The sequence below is a fragment of the Mizuhopecten yessoensis genome, unplaced genomic scaffold, assembly GCF_002113885.1.
Source record: "Mizuhopecten yessoensis strain PY_sf001 unplaced genomic scaffold, ASM211388v2 scaffold3627, whole genome shotgun sequence".
In the NCBI taxonomy this organism is placed as follows: Eukaryota; Metazoa; Mollusca; class Bivalvia; order Pectinida; family Pectinidae; genus Mizuhopecten; species Mizuhopecten yessoensis.
This window is the reverse complement of record NW_018405139.1, coordinates 1,152,787-1,174,196: the sequence shown is the minus strand read 5'-3', so window position 1 is coordinate 1,174,196 and position 21,410 is coordinate 1,152,787. Positions and strand designations below refer to the sequence as shown.

At 35.9% G+C, this 21,410-nt stretch overlaps 1 protein-coding gene across 1 annotated transcript in view; it reads left to right on the top strand.

The window, feature by feature from the left end:
- The window catches only part of LOC110447858 (ATP-dependent RNA helicase DHX29-like), a 76,330-nt gene that overhangs the window by 15,633 nt on the left and 39,287 nt on the right, over window positions 1-21,410 (top strand). The window contains exons 2-8 of the mRNA XM_021493808.1: window positions 2,243-2,313; window positions 2,890-3,003; window positions 4,214-4,343; window positions 5,158-5,315; window positions 6,224-6,334; window positions 8,228-8,354; window positions 9,774-10,067. Coding sequence (XP_021349483.1) covers window positions 2,243-2,313; window positions 2,890-3,003; window positions 4,214-4,343; window positions 5,158-5,315; window positions 6,224-6,334; window positions 8,228-8,354; window positions 9,774-10,067 — 1,005 coding nt within the window. The remainder of the gene's footprint in view (window positions 1-2,242; window positions 2,314-2,889; window positions 3,004-4,213; window positions 4,344-5,157; window positions 5,316-6,223; window positions 6,335-8,227; window positions 8,355-9,773; window positions 10,068-21,410) is intronic.

The following is a 21,410-nucleotide window of genomic DNA, read 5'->3' as shown; positions in this document are numbered from 1 at the left end:
TTTTTTTTACAAAAGCCGACAAAAGTTTATGCATACGGATTTTCTAAACCCGGTTCCGTTTTTATATATTACTACCGCCTCAACTTTGGCGAAGGCATGGGTGCGTATAAATATTTAGATTGTGATCAATATAGCGTAATATTATATTTTTTAATGTCACTTAAAGTTTTGACAGGTATTATTCTAAGTACCTGTTGTTACAAATCATCTGATTAATATCTTGTACCAAAGTAAACATCCCTTTTCGTGACCCCATCGGCGGCGGAAATCCGCGACTCCGCGACGGTACGTCAAAGAGACACTTTAAAGTGGATTTGTACTTGAATGTGGCCGTAAATTGTCTTTATATTAAACGGCACTGATAAACATACGGTTATGAATAAATAAAACGGTCCCTTTCGCAGAGAAACCCCCCAAAACTACTCCTTTTCGTCATTACAACTCCTTTTCGCTCCTTTTCGTGGTTTACCCCTACCGATAATAGAATAGGAGTACTGTACTGTCAGCACACAGGGGTTCGTTATAACACTATAAGAGAACTGTTCCTGAGGGAAAGGGTCATACTAGATTTAGGACATTATATGACTAATAAAATGACAAACATGAGGAACTTCATTGATAACATATTTAACAATAGCAACTGCTGGAAATTTGAACGTAACATTTGAAGTTTTGATTCATGAGTTGATGTTAATTGTAACGGTACAATTTCTAAAATTGGAAGAAGGTGCACAAACAATGGAATGTCAAAATCTCTGCCACATGATGGTTCTTGTAAATGCCGCCACAAACCTTGCCTGATTGCAATAAGAGAACTTTTTGAGTAGATCTCTCCTTTTTTGTTGCGTATATTGGCATAGAAATCCGCCAAAAACACCGTTCAATTCACTGAATTGAATCACCGCCAGGTCACAAACGGTTCCCCTTTCCAGTAGGAAGTCTTTAAGGACTGCGGCGGCAAATTGTGTCGCCTGCTTCATCTTTATGCATTGCTGAGTCTTTGCGAGTCCGCATTCCCAGTCCCGAATGTTGAAGCCATTTTGGCAGACGACAACAATGAAGTGAAAGCAGAATATGTACACGCTACTTTTCCCTCAGTCTCAGCGGTCCATAAGGGTATAGTGCCCGTCTCCAGGTATAGTTCCTGTCGTCAAGGGCGGATGCTAACTATACCAAATAGAACAAGGGTAATTATCCAACAGCTATCCTTGAAGTTATCATCTTATGTATTAAAACAGTATTAGGCCTAGACTAGAGGTTTACACGGCGAGACAATTTTGACAGGCGCCGCATCAATTATGTGTCAATCAGGTTGGTACTCGATGGCATTAGGGAAGAATTTTCTCATTTAAGAGTATGCACTCTGGTACTCCAACGAAAACATTGATACTACATTAGCTTTCACTAACTGATATGTCAGCTACAGTTTATAAACACATTTTGATTATATTTAAACCATACACTGCACAATGTTATCCAATTACCAGTCACAGTAAAATGTGACACCCCTACCTACATGTAGTATACAATGTAAATTCAATATTATTCCAATCTTTAAATAGTGAGGATAACAGGGTACGCCTACTAGTTAAAACAATAAGGTAGTAAAGCATAAAAGCAAAAAAGATGTTTAGTGCTGATGATTTTCAAAGTTACATTTAGCAACCCATCATTTCAGTATCGGAAGTTTAAAAGTCCATTCTGTAACCTCCGGGCTCCCATTAATTGTTTTGTTGTCAAGATAATCTTTGGGCCCAAACTGTGACACTCTCTCAATATATATTGTCAGGGACAATTAAATGCTTGGGAAAAAAATATTTGACATATATTATACTACATGTAGGTAGGGGTGTCACAACACGCCAAGAATGTATCATGATATATTGTCATAGGAAGGATGTATAAGTTGTTTTCAGAATGTTATCAAACTTAATCATATATAATATGGATAACATAGATTTAAGATTTTTGTCAAACCAACCCATTGCTTACAAACTGTGAACTATTAAATAAAAGCCTGCTTTATGCTTATTGGCATATCTGTTAGAATTTGTAGTAATTTGCAAAGTTAAAACACCAAGCAGATACATAAAAATATGCTTTTGAAAAATATTGCGATACAGCAATATTTCACCTCTGTATTGTGGTACGATACGATATACCCGTGTATTGCGATATTCCTGTTTTCCAATATATTGTGACTAGATATATGGTAACATTAGAAGAACTTTATTTACTTCAGGGAAGAAGACTTACTCTCTACCTAAATCTGGAGATAAAGCTGGTCAGGATGAGAAAGACAGCAGTGAGAAGGTAAAAAGTGTAAGATATAAAACAGTTTAGTAAGATTGAGTTGAAGACCCACTAACAGGCATCCTCGTTACTCCAGAGGTTACGCTCACTCTAGCTCTCTGCACCCCATGGAGTATATCATAGCAAAATCAAAAGAGACAAGAAGACTAGTTCTTGTCTCTTTTGATTTTGCTATGACATATTCCATGGGGTGCAGAGAGCTAAAGTGAGTGTAACCTTTCATGTACATCAAAGGAATTTCAGGGTCTCATAATGGTAAAAGTTACTGGCTTTGAAGTTGGGTGTCGCTACTATGTCATCTTCATAGGATAGGTATCAGCCTAGCGATTGGTCAGGTTTTTTCACCTTAGACGAATCAAATAGCTCTCTGCTTGCCTTCAATTATGCTATGACATATTCCAGGGGTGCAGAGAGTGAAAGTGAGCGTAACCCCTGGAGTATCAAGGGTGACCAGCTGGGGACAATTATTCTAATTGTTTTAAACCCTTTCTGCAATTATCTCAAACAAATAATGTAGCAATGTCGCTAAAATATTATAAATATGTATTATTAACATCAGCGTTTCTTTTATCTTAGATAAAGGTGCCGCCCCAACTGGAACAGGACATCATTCAGCTTATCAATGATGAACATGCACAAACTACGAGGACTAAAGAACTCAGCAAGCGTATCACCAATAAAAAGCTCATGGTATGTGTAATACAAATGTATATAACATTAGTATCAATGTCTATATCATATATATCCTGCAAGTGTTTCATGTTCAAAAAGAATGAAAATGAAACTTAAATCTATGACAAGCCGAAGTGAGAAAGTTGTGGCAGCTACAAAGCATGTTCATTTTCAAGCTGTCCCATCTTATGTTAAATTTTATATCCATATTTGACTCAAATAAGATTTATTTGCTTACAAAAATATATTTCAAATTCCATTAATATTTCTTGATGCCTTACTACTGAAAATTTAATAGATACCGGTATGTGGAATAATTATTAATTAATTCCCCTACCTTGAGGGTGTGACAGAGAAAATTCGCGAGGAGTGATCTATTTGGTTGTCTAACCAGAGGCTGATCTGCTGAGGGTTACACAACCTAATAATCACTAGAGGGTCAGAGATTTCTCTGTTACACCTTCAAGTTAGGGGATATTTATTTTTCTCCCATTATTCCAATAGTATGTTTAAAAACAATACTAGTGTTCAGCCATTTTAATCTGTTTGTTATCCTGATTTACACATGACCTCTCCTGTCAAGAGCTGATGATGACGTCACATCTACTTGTTCCCATGATGTCATAGTTATGGTTCTGGTCTGTCTTCAGCAACATCCTTTTGGATATTATAAAGCTGATTGGTACTTTCTTTCCGCATGCAATGCGGGACAGGGAAAATGGGAGATAATTCAGTCAAAGGTTGGAGAATTCTCATTGGTGATTTGTAAACTCGAATGATGTCATACTTGACAAGGCTGTATTCCATTTTGAAGTGTCTTTTTCACCATTTTCAGCTCTATTGTATTTTGCTAGGATGTCAGTTGTATATATATATTAAACCAGAGATGTACGTTTTCTGTCAAAAAGTTGATATTCCATTATACACAATAGCATGTGGGGACTTTGTGTTGGAGGAAAATTGATCTCAGAATGTCTGTAATGTTCTTCTTCTGATGAATGAATCTTTATATAGCTAGTTTACATTTCAGTGGCTTGAACCCAAACTTGATGACCAGAAGCTGTGTGGCTGATGGAGCATGCATGTCTCGCAAACATGATCTTCTCTTAAAAGGGCATAAATTAACTTTAGACATTTATAAGTTCAAATACAGTAAAAACTTTATTTTTTGGTACGGTACTTTAATTGAACAGAAATATAAATATTTATTATGTTTTAAAATGTCCAGGATATGTACACCAGTCTACAAGGAGCTGGGTTCAGCCACAACCAGATTGAACAGGCCATGAACAACACTGTTACCTATGGGGGTGATCTTATAGATTCTCTGGACTGGCTCTGTCTCAACCTGGCTAATGGTAATACATCATATAGTACAATATAATACTGCTACTTCTATCACTGAGTAGGTATAATTAAGGCTAGCTGGATATATATAATGTAGGAAGTTCATATGTTCACTGTTAGGTAAAAACTGAACGTTTTACCAGACACATGCATTAAAGTCACCTATCACCAAGCTGGTAGTATGTCCGTGAAACTGACTGGGTGCATCTTCGTTAGCTAAGGAGAAGGTGGACAGGATCATACCGGATAGCAACCATTGGCTAGCAAAGATAGTCTGGCTGAGATTTTTCAGTTTAGCAGTGATCATATGAACTGAATATTCCGCTATTTTCAGAGGATCTAATATCTGATATTTTTTCCAATTTTTCTCATAATTTCAATTTTTTTTAAATTTGCATAGAAATCTTGAGTGCAAAATAGTTACCTTTTCACTATTTCAGCAATGGTATTAAAAATGATTGATAAAACAGAAAACATCAGATGAAAAAAATAAATTTTTTTTTTAAGTATTGAAATACATGTATAACAAAATCAAATTTGAAGAGTCATCTCCCTTTACTGTGTTTATTCCCATGGAAATCAAGTTTATTTTCTGACATATATTCGATTTATTTAAGTCTTATTGCTGTTTTTTCATGATATACCCAATTTCAGACAGTGTGCTGATTGATTGCTTTCAACTTTATCTATGTATTGGAGAGTTTTAACGAATGTTTTGCCAAGATTTTATATTTGACCAGCAATGACACAAATTAAATCCTATACATATTTAATTCAACATGATTGTAGCTGTTAAAAAAAGTCTTTGTTTTGTTTTTCATTTAGACAAGCTTCCAAAAGGATTTTCTGAAACGTTGGAAAAAGAAGAAATCAAAACTCGACCAAATTTTGAAAGGAAGAAATATGAAAATATCACTACAACACCTCCACCTCCATCAGCCTCCTCAGTGGTAGAACGGAGTGTGTCTCCAGAAAATACACAGGTACACTACCTGTCTGTGATGACATGTGCTTTCCATTAAGATAATACTTATATTTATTTTATGCATCCTATATACAAACTAAACACCAAAACAACTTATAAAAGGGTTGGGTGAGACGATATAATTTGGTTGCATCTTGTACAGGGAAGTAGTGTGACGAAGATATTCAATGTTACAATTATTTTATGTCTAAATTGCAAGTGAAATGAGGATTTATTTTCAGTTATATATTTATAACGTACTTCATTTGTCTAAATTATTACAGTTTTAAGCATAATTTAAGCTGATAATTGAAGAATTAAATGAAAATTATCAGAATTTTTTTGTTAGATATTTATTTAAGAATTTTTTTATTGGTAGCTATGTACAAGGATATTTTGTACCAGCAAACTGATCATCAATGTTCATGTTATGAATGTAAGTGAGAAAGAAATCAAGATATGGGTGACAAAAGTTTGTGTACATCAAAACTTCCTAATTAGGGTCCTGCATTGGAGACGCGAGTACCCTTTATAGTTAGTGCCTGTGTGTCTGTCAATCACACTTTCGTTTCTAGAGATTATCTTAAAATCCAAAAGACTAATTAGAGCAATAGTGGGTTTCTTAAGTTTCTAAGGTCAAGGTTAATAAAAAGAACGTAAATCCAAAAGACTAAGAGCAATAGGGGTTTCTAAAGGTTTTAAGGTCAAGGTTACTAAAAAGAATGTGGGGAGGATATGGCAAATAGTGGCCGGGGGCCTTGCTGACCTGTCAGTGTTTTAAGTCTATATACCTAGTTATATAGGTAACTATAGATAAGTACAGAGGTGAAATCATCTGGTATTTAAACAATCTTTTTGATATTCTGATATTTATGAGATTCTTTGACTCTTTCGACAATTCTATACCTTTGAGTTTTTGTTTACCAGACAAGGACAAAGGAGGAGCACATGAAGAGCTGGATCCTACAGTACACAGAACAGTCATCTGACGAGGAGGACAACGAAGAGGATATAGAAGATATACACAACATAGATCCGGTGAGAATCTGAGTTTGAGCTTGTGAATATTTTTATGAAGGTAGCAACTAGATTTCACTGGCTACTGGAACTGTGTTTGCTTTGAAGTAATACACAAGTAATAAACATTTAAATTTCATCAGAACAAACTAAACACATCTCTTGGGTTGATACTTAAACATCTACAGTCGAACTTGGCCTCAGTAATTCCAAAAAGTGGTTTCTTAAAGCATGGGGTTACTTATTCTTCCACTGTTCACATGTGTATCTCTTGATTTAGCCAAGAAAGATCTGCTTGTCATCCGCTAGGGGGAGATAGCCTCATGCTGAATAGCATAGGCTGAATAATGACATTATAAAAAGTGGAAATTAATATTCATGTCATATATGTTATTTTTTACAAACATATCATATTTCTGTACATGGAGGTGTGACTATAATAATATGATAGGTGATTATTTGTTTTGTCTAACCTTTGGCAGAGGGGAAGATAGGGGAAGAATCCATTAATTCAGGTTTGTTTCACTAACCCTTGGCAAAGGAGAAGATGGGGGAAGATTCTATTAATCCAGGTTCGGTTCACAATGAAATCTCTACAAGAACATTGAGAGTGGCCTATAAACATAGGTGGTCGATTGTATTTATAGAGATAATGCTTTTGTTTAGCTAGGATGGTTAGTTTTTCTGTTTTTATACATAGAAATGAATACAATTTAAGATGGAGGTACCTGTTTATAATTTATGTAGAAGTTCTGTTTCAAGCAGTGTTTGCTTATGATGTTTATCTATTTCATTTAATTTCAAAATTGTACTAGATATGGATTTTACCAAATGTATCCTTAATTTTGACAATTAAGTTAAACCAAATTAGATTATTGAAAAAAAACCACAGCGATACTTTCACAAGAAATAAACCTATGAAATCTTGGTACTAGTTCTTTCCTGGAGGGGGACTATGTCACACTGGTAAAATACTAGCCACTTCTAACCTGGAGGGCGACTATGTCACACTGGTAAAATATTAGCCACTTCTTACCTGGAGGGGGGACCATGTCACACTGGAAAAATACTAGCCACTTCTTACTTGGAGGGGGACTATGTCACACTGTTAAAATACTAGCCACTTCTAACCTGGGGGGGGACTATGTCACACTGGTAAATTCCTAGCCACTTCTAACCTGGAGGGGGACTATGTCACACTGGTAAAATACTAGCCACTTCTTACTGACTTAGCCAGTGGAAAATTTCTTTTTAACTTATAGGGTAGAGCGTCAGATTAGTTAACCAGAGGTCCTGGGTTTGATACCTAGTGGAAGTATTGAAAAAATAAGGAGCTCTGCATATGTTACTATCACAAATATAGCATTATCACTGAAGTCATGACCAGGGTATAATGGAAAACCAAATGGGGCTGCTATACAGTAGATGATATTTTCTAGAATTTGTTCCTTGAATAACAGTTATATATATTAGATCCTAGAACCACTGTGACAATAAGATTTTACATAACACTAGGTGGCTGGGAGGTGCAGTGGATAATACACTGGCCTTTCACCAATTGCAAGGCGGCTGGTGTTCGATTTCCTGATTGGACGTAAACATTTTTGGGGTTACCTGCTCGACCACGTGTGATTTCTCTGGGTACTCAGGTTTCCTTCCACATTAAAACCTCCGGTGTGCTAACACGCAGGCCAACAAAACTGATAAATATAAGTAGCAATAACTTGTTTCAGAATTGTTGTAAAATAAATAAAGTTTATATATATATATTGACAGAACACTAGTTGTTTAAGGTTCTTTTGTTCCCCTTGTCATATTTTTCTCTTCTGCAGTTATTTTTCCAAAAACGTAATTACCAGCTCCCATCTCCCATTAAACCAAAACAACTCAACTTACTGTATATATATATTTTAGAATGAGCGGTATTTGGAGCTGACTGCAAAGTTGTTGGATGCTAAAGAAGAGGCTGCCCAGGTGAAAAAGGAAGGGGACAAAGTCAGACAGAAGGAGCTCGGACAGAAAATCAGGAAATTGATCACAGGTAATTCCTTCAGTATGCCCAGTAATAGGTGTCTCTGGTCTGAACACTTGGAAATAATTATGTATTTCTCTGCAGTCTGAATTTATATACCTATTGATAATATAAGTATCTCTCACTGGTCAAGTGAAATACATGTATATACTATTTTCTATAATTTGTTCCAAGGATGACAGTTTTATATACAGATTCCAAGAACCTCTGTGTGATAGCAAGGTTTAACATAACACTGGTTGTTTTTATCGGTGCTATTGTTTTGTTCCCTGTGTCATATTTTTTTCCCTTCATAAACAAGTGTGATGTTCCTCTCTAATATCATCATGGTAGGGGAATATTCTACTGTAGGGAATGATAAGTCATTCCGATAATATGTTTGAAACCATAGTTTTCAGGATTTGTAATATGTTTTTTGTCTGATTTACATATGACCTCTCACCATGCATACTAAAGGGATTGACAGAGAATTCATACGCTAGAGGTGACAGAAAATTCATACCCTAGAGTGACAAAGAAATCATACCCTAGGCTAAGGGTGACAAAGAAATCATATCATAGGGGGTGAAAGAGATATCATATTGGATAGTGACAGAGAAATCATATCTTAGGGAGTGACAAAGAAATCATATCGTAGGGGGTGACAGAGAAATCATACCCTAAGGGGGTGACAGAGAAATCATACGCTAGGGTTGACAGAAAAATCATACCCTAGGGGTGACAGAGAAATCATACCCTAAGGGGGTGACAGAGAAATCATATCGTGGTGGTGACAGAAATCATACCCTAGGGGTGACAGAAAAATCATACCCTAGGGGTGACAGAGAAATCATACCCTAAGGGGGTGACAGAGAAATCATACCCTAGGGGTGACAGAGAAATCATACCCTAAGGGAGTGACAAAGAAATCATATCGTAGGGAGTGACAAAGAAATCATATCATAGGGGGTGACAGAGAAATCATATCTTAGGGAGTGACAGAGAAATCATATCATAGGGGGTGACAGAGAAATCATACCCTAGGGGTGACAGAAAAATCATACCCTAGGGGTGACAGAGAAATCATACCCTAGGGGTGACAGAGAAATCATACCCTAGGGGTGACAGAAAATTCATATCCTAGGGGTGACAGAGAAATCATACCCTAGGAGTGACAGAGAAATCATACCCTACAGGGTGACAGAAAAATCATAACCTAAGGGTGACAGAGAAAACATACTTTAGGGGTTTTACAGAGAAATCATACCCAAGAGAGTGACAGAGAATTCATACTATATGGAGTGACAAAGAAATCATATCGTAGAGGATGACAAAAAAATCCGATCTTAGCCGGCAGTGACAGAAGAAATCATATCGTAGGGGTTGACAGAGAAATTATAATATGGTGTGAAAAACTGACATCTACATCTGTCTTCTTTGGTCCTTCAGACATAAATGTTTTGGAAAGTGACCCAAGGTTTGACCCGGCTGTGAAAATCAAAGGTCTGGACCAGGAAAAATCTGGTGTTGGCACATCTACTGCTGGTGTAGGGGAAGCAAGGACACCAGACAAGTCAGCCGGTGGGGGTCAAGGTCAGAGTGGTCAACAGCAAGAGGCTAGTGGTGGTCACAGTAAAGGTCAAAGGGAGGTCAAGGCAGCTGCTGAGGTTGAGGATGAATGTACAGGATTTGCCTTATTTGAAGAAATGGCTGCCAAAGAAGAACCAAAGAAAATTCCCTCAGGTAATTTGACTTTGAAATTAACATCTCTGTCAACACTATCGTCAATTTTACTGTACATTTCAGTTAGTTGTAACCCTATACTGTCGAGAATATTAACAGTACACTTTAGTCCGTTTTAACTGTATGCTATATAATCAGTCCTGTGTTTTTGCTGTCATTGGTTCTACACTTATATCAGTGCCAGCTCTATACAATATATGACTCAGTATGAGTTGTTAATACAGCCCAACTTCCATATTGGAGATTATGTGATAGGAGTTTAATTTTTGCACTTTATTCGAAACATTGTTTAGTAATATGCTTACAGGTTTACTTTCATGAACATTTTTTTTTTTTTTAAAGAATCTGGGAAAGTTTTCCTTTGTAGAAGCTCTTTGGTGTTTCTCTGCTCTATCATTTCCTAATGATTAACCTTGTATGATGCCGCTTGACTGTATACAATAAAATTATGGATTTAAATATTTCCATTCATTCTCTGCCATTGTACACATTTTTCGGAAATATTAATAATAATTATTCCAGGTATTTATATACTGCTTTATCACAACCTAGGTCGTAGGTTGTCTGAAAGCAGTTCACAAATTACTATCCATGGTTATTGGGCCTTTACAACCAGCCAATATCTTTCTCAACTCACTGTGGATCATACAGCCAGTGCTGCCATTTCGGCGCTCACAGCTACGTGTAGCATTCAACAATTCCAGTACTGCCCAACCATGTACTCATTTACAGCTGTGTAGACTGGAACAAGCGGAGTAAAGTATTGTTCAAAGATACAACACACTGCCATGGCGTGACTCGAATTGAAATGAGATTGATTAACCACCAATAACGGCTTTCAAGCTTTGTTCAAAGTTTTACTACTATTTGCAGTTTCAGACAAGACAAGATGTGGGGTCCTGCATTGTGGTTGGTTAAGGCTGAAATACTGCTGAAGGGATTTCATTGATACTTAATGGGAATGTTACTGACATCTCCCTGACCAAGTGTTTTTTTTTATTTTCCGGGTCAATTAGAAATCCAATATGGCTGCCACAGCTGCCATTTTGAAAAATATTTTAAACGTAAAGTTCTTCTAGGACGATTAAACTGAAACTTGGTAGGAATGATGGACTCATGGTCCTTGAAAAGTGTTCTTTCAGGTGATAAAAAATCCAATATGGCCCGCACAGCCGCCATTTTGGGAAAAAAACACTATTTCAAACTTAAAATCAAGTTCTGATAGGCCAATTTAACTGAAACTCGGTCTAGGAATGATCAACTCATGGTCCTGACAAACTTAACTTAACATTATACTTAAATATTTTTTACTCAAATTGGTATTTCAACAACTAAAATAAATACTAAATGACTCCGGTGACTGTTAAGGCCCGTGGGCCTCTTGTTCTTTTGAACAACTTCTGAAGAAGAACTAGATGACCTATGGTCACAACATTTGACCAGTAGGTAGATGAGCAAGAGTGCTATAATGTGTCCTCTTTAAAATGACCTTGACTTACTTTCAAGGTCACAGGGGTCAAATATGTTACAAAATTCAAACAACAATATTTATATGGACAATAAGGACTAGAGTCATGGTACTTTGGTATGTTATGGAGACCAGCAGTGCATATCGTTTTCTTTATTACAGTAATGAGTTCAAAGGTCAACTGTAAGTGCTAGTCAGGGGTCAAAGGTAAACATTTGTTAAAAGCTTGAACAATCTTCTTCTCAAGTTCCATAAGGCCCAGGGTCATGTATTTGGCTAGTAGGTACCTGGGATGGAGTGCTATACATTTTTTCATTAAAATGACCTTGACCTTGTTTCAAGGTCACAGGGGTAAAATATGTTAAAGAATTCAAACAACAATATCCTAAGAACCATCTTGACTAGTCATGGTACTTGGGTATGTTATGTAAACCAGCAGTGCAAATCTTTTTCTTAATTAGGGTCCCGTATCGGAGATACGGGTGCCCTATAGTAATCACTCTGTCTGTCTGTCCGTCTGTCTGTCTGTCCGTCCACAAATTTTGATCCTGGCTGATAACTTTGGCATTTATTGACCGGTGTACATGAAACTTGGTCAAGATGTTTAGCTCACAAAAATACACATTGAGGTAAAAAGTCAAGATCAAAGGTCAAGGTCATTAGGTTCAAAGGTCAAGGTCAAATTTTGCATCTTTTCACTGATGAACATTTTGTTATGAAATGATGAAGCAAAGTTGATCAGAATTAAACAAGGAGTCAACCTGACCAAATGTCAAGGTCATTGGGTCAAAGGTCAAGGTTAAATTTTGTATATTTTCACTGGTGAACATTTTGGTATGACACTTTGAAGCAATGTTGCTCAGAATTAAACAAGGAGTCAATTGACCAAAGGGCAAGGTCACTGGGTCAAAGGTCAAGGTCAAATTTTATATCTTTTCACTGATGAACATTTTGTTATGACATTATGAAGCAAAGTTGGTCCGAATTTAAAAAAGAGTCAACTGACGTAACGTCAAGGTCACGTGGTCAATGTCAAGGTCAATTATTGTATCTTTTTTTTGATGAACTTTTTTTATGTTATTATGTAGCAAACTTGTTCAGAACTTAACACAGAGTCAACTGACCTTAGGTCCAGGTTACGGGGGCCAAAGGGTCAAGGTCAAGTTTTGTATTTTTCACTGATGAACATTTTGTTATGATATTATGAAGCAAAGTTGGTGGGAATTAAAGAATAAGTCAACTGACCAAAGATCAGGGTCACTGGGTTAATTGTCAATGTCATTTGGGTCAAAAGGTCAAAGACAAAGTGGATCTCTGACTTTGACCCTGGCTCTTGATGGAGGAGGTATATCAGGTGAAATAAAACAAATCAAAGGTAACAAATGAGTATTGCACCGGTATTTACATTTCTGTTAGCCCAGCAAATATGGAGGTGGAAGGAAACAAAACTCACATCACAGTACATGTAAAATGTATATTTTGCTTCCTTGCGATTCTTTTTGAAGTCCAAATGTCAAACGTCAAGCTCAGCTATATGGGCTGATTACTTTTTGATAATTATGGGGGATATATTGCCACAAGACAGGGCCCTTACTGACCTGTCAGTGTTCTAGTTGCAGTAATGAGTTCAAAGGTCAACTTTAAGTGCTAGTCAGGGGTCAAAGGTCAACATTAGTTTTAAAGCTTTAAAATTCTTCTTCACAAGTTCCATAAGGCCAGGGTCATCTTCGGCCAGTAGGTACCTTGGATGGAAGGTCCTCATTAAAATGACCTTGACCTACATTCAAGGTCACAGGGGTTAAATATGTTAAAAACTTCAAACAACAATATCCTAACAACCAAAAGACCTTGACATGTTTTTCGAGGTTACATGGGCCAAATATGTTAAAAACTTCAAACAACAATATCCTAACAACCAAATGACCTTGACATGTTTTTCGAGGTCACATGGGCCAAATATGTTAAAAACTTCAAACAACAATATCCTAACAACCAAATGTCCTTGACATGTTTTTCTAGGTCTCATGGGTCAAATATGTTAAAAACTTCAAACAGCAATATCCTAACAACCATTTGGACTAGAGTCATGATACTTGGGTATGTTATGTATACCAGCTGTTTGAACCGTTTTCTTTATTACAGTAATGAGGTCAAAGGTCAACTTTAAGTGCTAGCCCGAGTCAAAGGTCAACTTGGGTTAAAAGCTTTAAAATTAAAATTTCAAATTTCAACCAACAATATCTTAAGAAATGTTTAAGAGATGTTAAAATGTCTTGTGTTCTAGTTACTAAATTTGGTCTGAAGTTACCTCTATGTCAGTTTCATGTAACAAAAGAAACATTTGAGTGATACAGGCCCTCTGGAATGCTGCAGTGATAATTTTACCTTCATTACGGAGGGTGAAAGAGGAGAAAATTAAACCGCAACAAATATTTCCTGGTAAACAGTATTCCAGAGGTGCAGTTGCATAGGTGAGCATAATCTCTGGAGTATTGAGGATAACTGACTGATATCTGTATCACAATCTCTGGAGTATTGAGGATAACTGACTGATATCTGTATCACAATCTCTGGAGTATTGAGGATAACTGGACTGATATCTGTATCACAATCTCTGATGTATTCAGGATAACTGGACTGATATCTGAATCACAATCTCTGGAGTATTCAGGATAACTGGACTGATATCTGTATCACAATCTCTGGAGTATTGAGGATAACTGACTGATATCTGTATCACAATCTCTGGTGTATTGAGGATAACTGGAATTATATCTGTATCACAATCTCTGGTGTATTGAGGAAAACTGGACTGATATCTGTATCACAATCTCTGGTGTATTGAAGATAACTGGACTGATATCTGTATCACAATCTCTGGTGTATTGAGGATAACTGGACTGATATCTGTATCACTGATTTATAAACTGTTGGACCTACCTGAAGGTCTGGTTTATACAGGTATCCGTATTACACAGATTCAGTTCACATAAAAATGCAAACAGAGGGACTTACTTTAAGGTCTGGTTTATACAGGTATCCATATTACCCAGGTTTAGTTTACATAGAAATGTATACAGTGTGACTTACTTGTAGGTCTGGTTTATACAGGAATCCATATTACACAGGTTTAGTTTATATGAATCTCTGGTTTATACAGATATCCATATTACCCAGATTTTGTTTACATAGAAATGTATACAGTGGGACCTAATTGAAGGTCTGATTTATACAGGTATCCTTATTACACAGGTTCAGTTTATATGAATGTCTTGTTTATGCAGGTATCCATATTACACAGGTTCAGTTTATATGAATCTCTGGTTTATACAGATATCCATATTACCCAGGTTTAGTTTACATATATATGTATACAGTGGGACCTAATTGAAGGTCTGGTTTATACAGGTATCCATATTACACAGGTTCAGTTTATATGAATGTCTGGTTTATACAGGTATCCATATTACCCAGGTTTAGTTTACATAGAAATGTATACAGTGTGACTTACTTGTAGGTCTGGTTTATACAGGAATCCATATTACACAGGTTCAGTTTATATGAATCTCTGGTTCATACAGATATCCATATTACCCAGGTTCAGTTTATATGAATGTCTGGTTTATACAGGTATCCATATAATACAGGTTCAGTTTATATGAATCTCTGGTTTATACAAGAATCCATATTACACAGGTTCAGTTTACATAAATATAAATTGTGGGACCTAGTTGAATGTCTGGTTCATACAGGAATCCATATTACACAGGTTCAGTTTATATGAATGTCTGGTTTATACAGGTATCCATATAACACAGGTTCAGTTTACATAAATATAAATTGTGGGACCTAGTTGAAGGTCTAAGTTTATACAAATATCCATATTACGGGCAGGTTCAGTGTACATAGAAATGTAAACAGTGGGACAAAGTTGAAGGTCTGGTTCATACGGATATCCATATTATCCAGGTTTAGTTTACATAGAAATGTATACAGTGGGACCTAATTGAAGGTCTGGTTTATACAGGTATCCATATTACACAGGTTCAGTTTATATAAAATATATAGAGTGTGATGTAGTTGAAGGTTTCGTTTATACAGATATCCATATAACATAGGTTGAGTTTACATAGAAATAAATTGTGGGACCTTGTTGAATGTCTGGTTTATACAGATATCCATATTACACAGGTTCAGTTTATATAAAATATATATATATAGAGTGTGATGTAGTTGAAGGTTTCGTTTATACAGATATCCATATTACACAGGTTCAGCAGGGCTCTCGCTGTCGGTATGGCTACTTTTATTTTTTATTGGCTACTAAAAATACAATATGGCTACTAAGTTGACTACTAAGTTTTTAAAAATGAGGAAAACCTGTATCTTTGTCCCAGAAAACAATCTGTCTACTCACGTGTGTATATATATATTTTGGCTGACACTGATTGCGTAAACATTATCAGGGCCGTCACAGATCAGCGCGCGCTGTTGATCTACGACTGCGAGCTAATTAATGCTTTTGTCTAAATTGTAAAGTCAAATATCAGGCTTCAGATGGCAACAGGTGTTATATTAAACTTGTGTACATTAATGGACAGTGGGGTCAAATTAATTGGATGACCCGTTGACGTTGATAAGTGAGTCACACATAGGTGCTCTCGCACACGTACATTTGGCGGCGCCGTAAGCAGATCTGATCACCTTATTCAAACACCGCATCCAACAATGGGTTAAGTATATTTAAATCAGTGTACATGGTCTTCATTTACCTTTTCCAGTACCGTAGCAAACACAAATACGTCCGATATGGTTGATTAGAAAGTATATAAGTATCAACTTGAAACACCATGTCGAAGTGCCGATTTTCGGCCTTTCAGATAATTTCAAACGAGATATCGTATCCGTGTACTTTCCTGGTTAGATGTTTTAGAATTTCAAGTGATCAAGAAAAGTTATTTAGCATTGCAGTTATGCAGTTTTAAGCTCACCTGGTCTGAAGGACTTGATTTGATTTGGATTTTTATGATTTTTGTTTTTTAGATTGAAGGCACGGAATTAGACTAATTATATGCCTGCAATTAAAGGTGAATAACATCAATCTAAATTTTTTAACCTATATTTTTTTGCTCAATTCCTGTTTCAAGAAGTTGAGATAAAGTGTGATTTTTCTCTCTTTTGAAAAGAATTCAAAAAGTTCTGGTGGAAATTTCAGCATCTTAATTTAAGTCATATTTTCTTGTAATTACAGCCATATAATCTGAAATTATTTAAAACATATCACATTATGGATTAAATTATAAACATGATGTATAACAAAATTATAATTAAATAGAGTACTCCTTAATTTAACATCATATTGAATAGTATTGCACTTCAAAAAATATTAAATATTGAATGATTTTAATGGAGGGCCTATCCGTAACGATGGGAGGCCGAGAAAGTATAGCCACTGTTTAAAAACAATTGGCTACTGAAATTCACACACGGCTACTTTCTTGGCTACTGATTTTTAAGGTCCAGGGTGAGCCCTGGTTCATTTTACATAAAGATAAATTGTGGGACCAAGTTGGAAGGTCTGGTTTATACAGGTATCCATATAACACAGGTTCAGTTAACATAGAAATAAATGGCGGGACCTAGTCAATTGTCTGGTTTATACAGGTTTCCATATTACATAGATTCAGTTTATATAAAAATAAATACAGTGTGATGTAGTTGAAGGTCTTGTTTATACAGGTATCCATATTACACAGGTTCAGGAACATAAAAATATATAAAGTGGGACCTAGTTGAATGTCTTGTTTATACAGGTTTCCATATTACACAGGTTCAGTAACATAAAAATATATAAAGTGGGACCTAGTTGAAGGTCTTGTTTATACAGGTTTCCATATAACACTGAGTCAGTAACATAAAAATATGTACAGTGGCCCCTAGTTGGAGGTCTTGTTTATACAGGTTGCGGTATTACACAGGGTCAGGAAAATATAATTATATACACTGGGACCTAGTTGAAGGTATTGTTTATACAGGTTTCCATATTACACAGGTTCAGGAACATGAAAATATATACAGTGGGACCTAGTTGAAGGTCTGGTTTATACAGGTTTCCATATAACACAGGTTCAGGAACATAAAATTATATACACTGGGACCTAGTTGAAGGTCTGGTTTATACAGGTTTCCATATAACACAGGTTCAGGAACATACAAATATATACAGTGGGACCTAGTTGAAGGTCTTGTTTATACAGGTTTCCATATAACACAGGTTCAGGAACATACAAATATGTACAGTGGGACCTATCTAGTTGAATGTCTTGTTTATACAGTTTTCCATATGACACTGGTTCAGGAACATAAAATATATACAGGACCTAGTTGAAGGTCTTGTTTATACAGGTTTCAGTATAACACAGGTTCAGTTTACATAAAACTCACAGTATACAGTGGAATCTAGGTGAAGGTCTTGTTTATACAGGTTTAGGAACATACACATGGATACAGTGGGACCTAGTTGAAGGTCTGGTTATACAGGTTTCCATATTACACAGGTTCAGTTTACATAAAACTGTATACAGTGGAATCTAGGTGAAGGTCTTGTTTATAAAGGTTTCCATATTACACAGGTTCAGGAACATAAAAATATATACATTGGGACCTAGTTGAAGATCTGGTTTATACAGGTATCCTTATTACACAGGTTCAGGAACATAGAATATATACAGTGGGACCTAGTTGAAGGTCTTGTTTATACAGGTTTCCATATTACACAGGTTCAGTTTACATAAAACTGTATACAGTGGAATCTAGGTGAAGGTCTTGTTTATACAGGTTTCCATATTACACAGGTTCAGGAACATAAAAATATATACATTGGGACCTAGTTGAAGATCTGGTTTATACAGGTATCCTTATTACACAGGTTCAGGAACATAGAATATATACAGTGGGACCTAGTTGAAGGTCTTGTTTATACAGGTTTCCATATTACACAGGTTCAGTTTACATAAAACTGTATACAGTGGAATCTAGGTGAAGGTCTTGTTTATACAGGTTTCCATATTACACAGGTTCAGGAACATAAAAATATATACATTGGGACCTAGTTGAAGATCTGGTTTATACAGGTATCCTTATTACACAGGTTCAGGAACATAGAATATATACAGTGGGACCTAGTTGAAGGTCTTGTTTATACAGGTTTCCATATTACACAGGTTCAGTTTACATAAAACTGTATACAGTGGAATCTAGGTGAAGGTCTTGTTTATACAGATATCCTTATTACACAGGTTCAGGAACATAAAATATATACAGTGGGACCTAGTTGAAGGTCTTGTTTATACAGGTTTCCATATCACACAGGTTCAGGAACATAAATATGCAAGACAACACACTTGTGATTTTCTAACAAATCAGAAAGCACGAGTTTATTGCGCCGACGAATATATTCACGAGTTTCCGCGCACGAGTGAATATATATGTCTGCGCAATAAATGAGTGCTTTTTGATTCGTTAGAAAAACACAAGTGTGTGGTCTTGCTTTTATCACATACCTTCTTATTTGGTAGAGATCGATAAAAATATTTTATAAACTTTGATATTTTTTTGATAACTTTTCAGTTCGCCATGACAAGGGGATTCCTGTAAAAAGTAGTTAAGGCTAGTAGGTAAATACAACATTCCGTATTGCACATGTGCAATACAGAACATTGTATTTCATGGTCTAAAAATTGCCTGTATTACTATAACAAGATTCAACAGGTATGTGATAAAAATATATACAGAAGGACCTAGTTGAAGGTCTGGTTTATACAGGTATCCTTATTACACAGGTTCAGGAACATAAAAATATATACAGTGTGAACTAGTTGAAGGTCTTGTTTATACAGGTTTCCATATTACACAGGTTCAGTAACATAAAAATATATAAAGTGGGACCTAGTTAAAGGTCTTGTTTATACAGGTTTCCATATTACAAAGGTTAAGTAACATACAAATATATAAAGTGGGACCTAGTTGAAGGTCTTGTTTATACAGGTTTCCATATTACACAGGTTCAGTAACATAAAAATATATAAAGTGGGACCTAGTTAAAGGTCTTGTTTATACAGGTTTCCATATTACAAAGGTTAAGTAACATACAAATATATAAAGTGGGACCTAGTTGAAGGTCTTGTTTATACAGGTTTCCATATAACACAGGTTCAGTAACATAAAAATATATAAAGTGGGACCTAGTTAAAGGTCTTGTTTATACAGGTTTCCATATTACAAAGGTTAAGTAACATACAAATATATAAAGTGGGACCTAGTTGAAGGTCTTGTTTATACAGGTTTCCATATAACACAGGTTCAGTAACATAAAAATATATAAAGTGGGACCTAGTTAAAGGTCTTGTTTATACAGGTTTCCATATTACAAAGGTTAAGTAACATACAAATATATAAAGTGGGACCTAGTTGAAGGTCTTGTTTATACAGGTTTCCATATAACACTGAGTCAGTAACATAAAAATATGTACAGTGGCCCCTAGTTGGAGGTCTTGTTTATACAGGTTGCGGTATTACACAGGGTCAGGAAAATATAATTATATACACTGGGACCTAGTTGAAGGTATTGTTTATACAGGTTTCCATATTACACAGGTTCAGGAACATGAAAATATATACAGTGGGACCTAGTTGAAGGTCTGGTTTATACAGGTTTCCATATAACACAGGTTCAGGAACATAAAATTATATACACTGGGACCTAGTTGAAGGTCTGGTTTATACAGGTTTCCATATAACACAGGTTCAGGAACATACAAATATATACAGTGGGACCTAGTTGAAGGTCTTGTTTATACAGGTTTCCATATAACACAGGTTCAGGAACATACAAATATGTACAGTGGGACCTATCTAGTTGAATGTCTTGTTTATACAGTTTTCCATATGACACTGGTTCAGGAACATAAAATATATACAGGACCTAGTTGAAGGTCTTGTTTATACAGGTTTCAGTATAACACAGGTTCAGTTTACATAAAACTCACAGTATACAGTGGAATCTAGGTGAAGGTCTTGTTTATACAGGTTTAGGAACATACACATGGATACAGTGGGACCTAGTTGAAGGTCTGGTTATACAGGTTTCCATATTACACAGGATCAGTTTACATAAAACTGTATACAGTGGGACCTAGTTGAAGGTCTAGTTATACAGGTTTCCATATTGCACAGGTTCAGTTTACATAAAACGCACAGTATACAGTGGAATCTAGGTGAAGGTCTGGTTTATACAGGTATCCTTATTACACAGGTTCAGGCACATAGAATATATACAGTGGGACCTAGTTGAAGGTCTGGTTTATACAGGTTTAGGAACATACACATGGATACAGTGGGACCTAGTTTAAGGTCTGGTTATACAGGTTTCCATATTACACAGGTTCAGGAACATCTTGCTTTTATCACATACCTTCTTATTTGGTAGAGATCGATAAAAATATTTTATAAACTTTGATATTTTTTTGATAACTTTTCAGTTCGCCATGACAAGGGGCTTCCTGTAAAAAGTAGTTAAGGCTAGTAGGTAAATACAACATTCTGTATTGCACATGTGCAATACAGAACATTGTATTTCATGGTCTAAAAATTGCCTGTATTACTATAACAAGATTCAACAGGTATGTGATAAAAATATATACAGAAGGACCTAGTTGAAGGTCTGGTTATACGGGTTTCCATATTACACAGGTTCAGTTTACATAAAACGCACAGTATACAGTGGAATCTAGGTGAAGGTCTGGTTTATACAGGTATCCTCATTACACAGGGTCAGGAACATAAAAATATATACAGAGTGAACTAGTTGAAGGTCT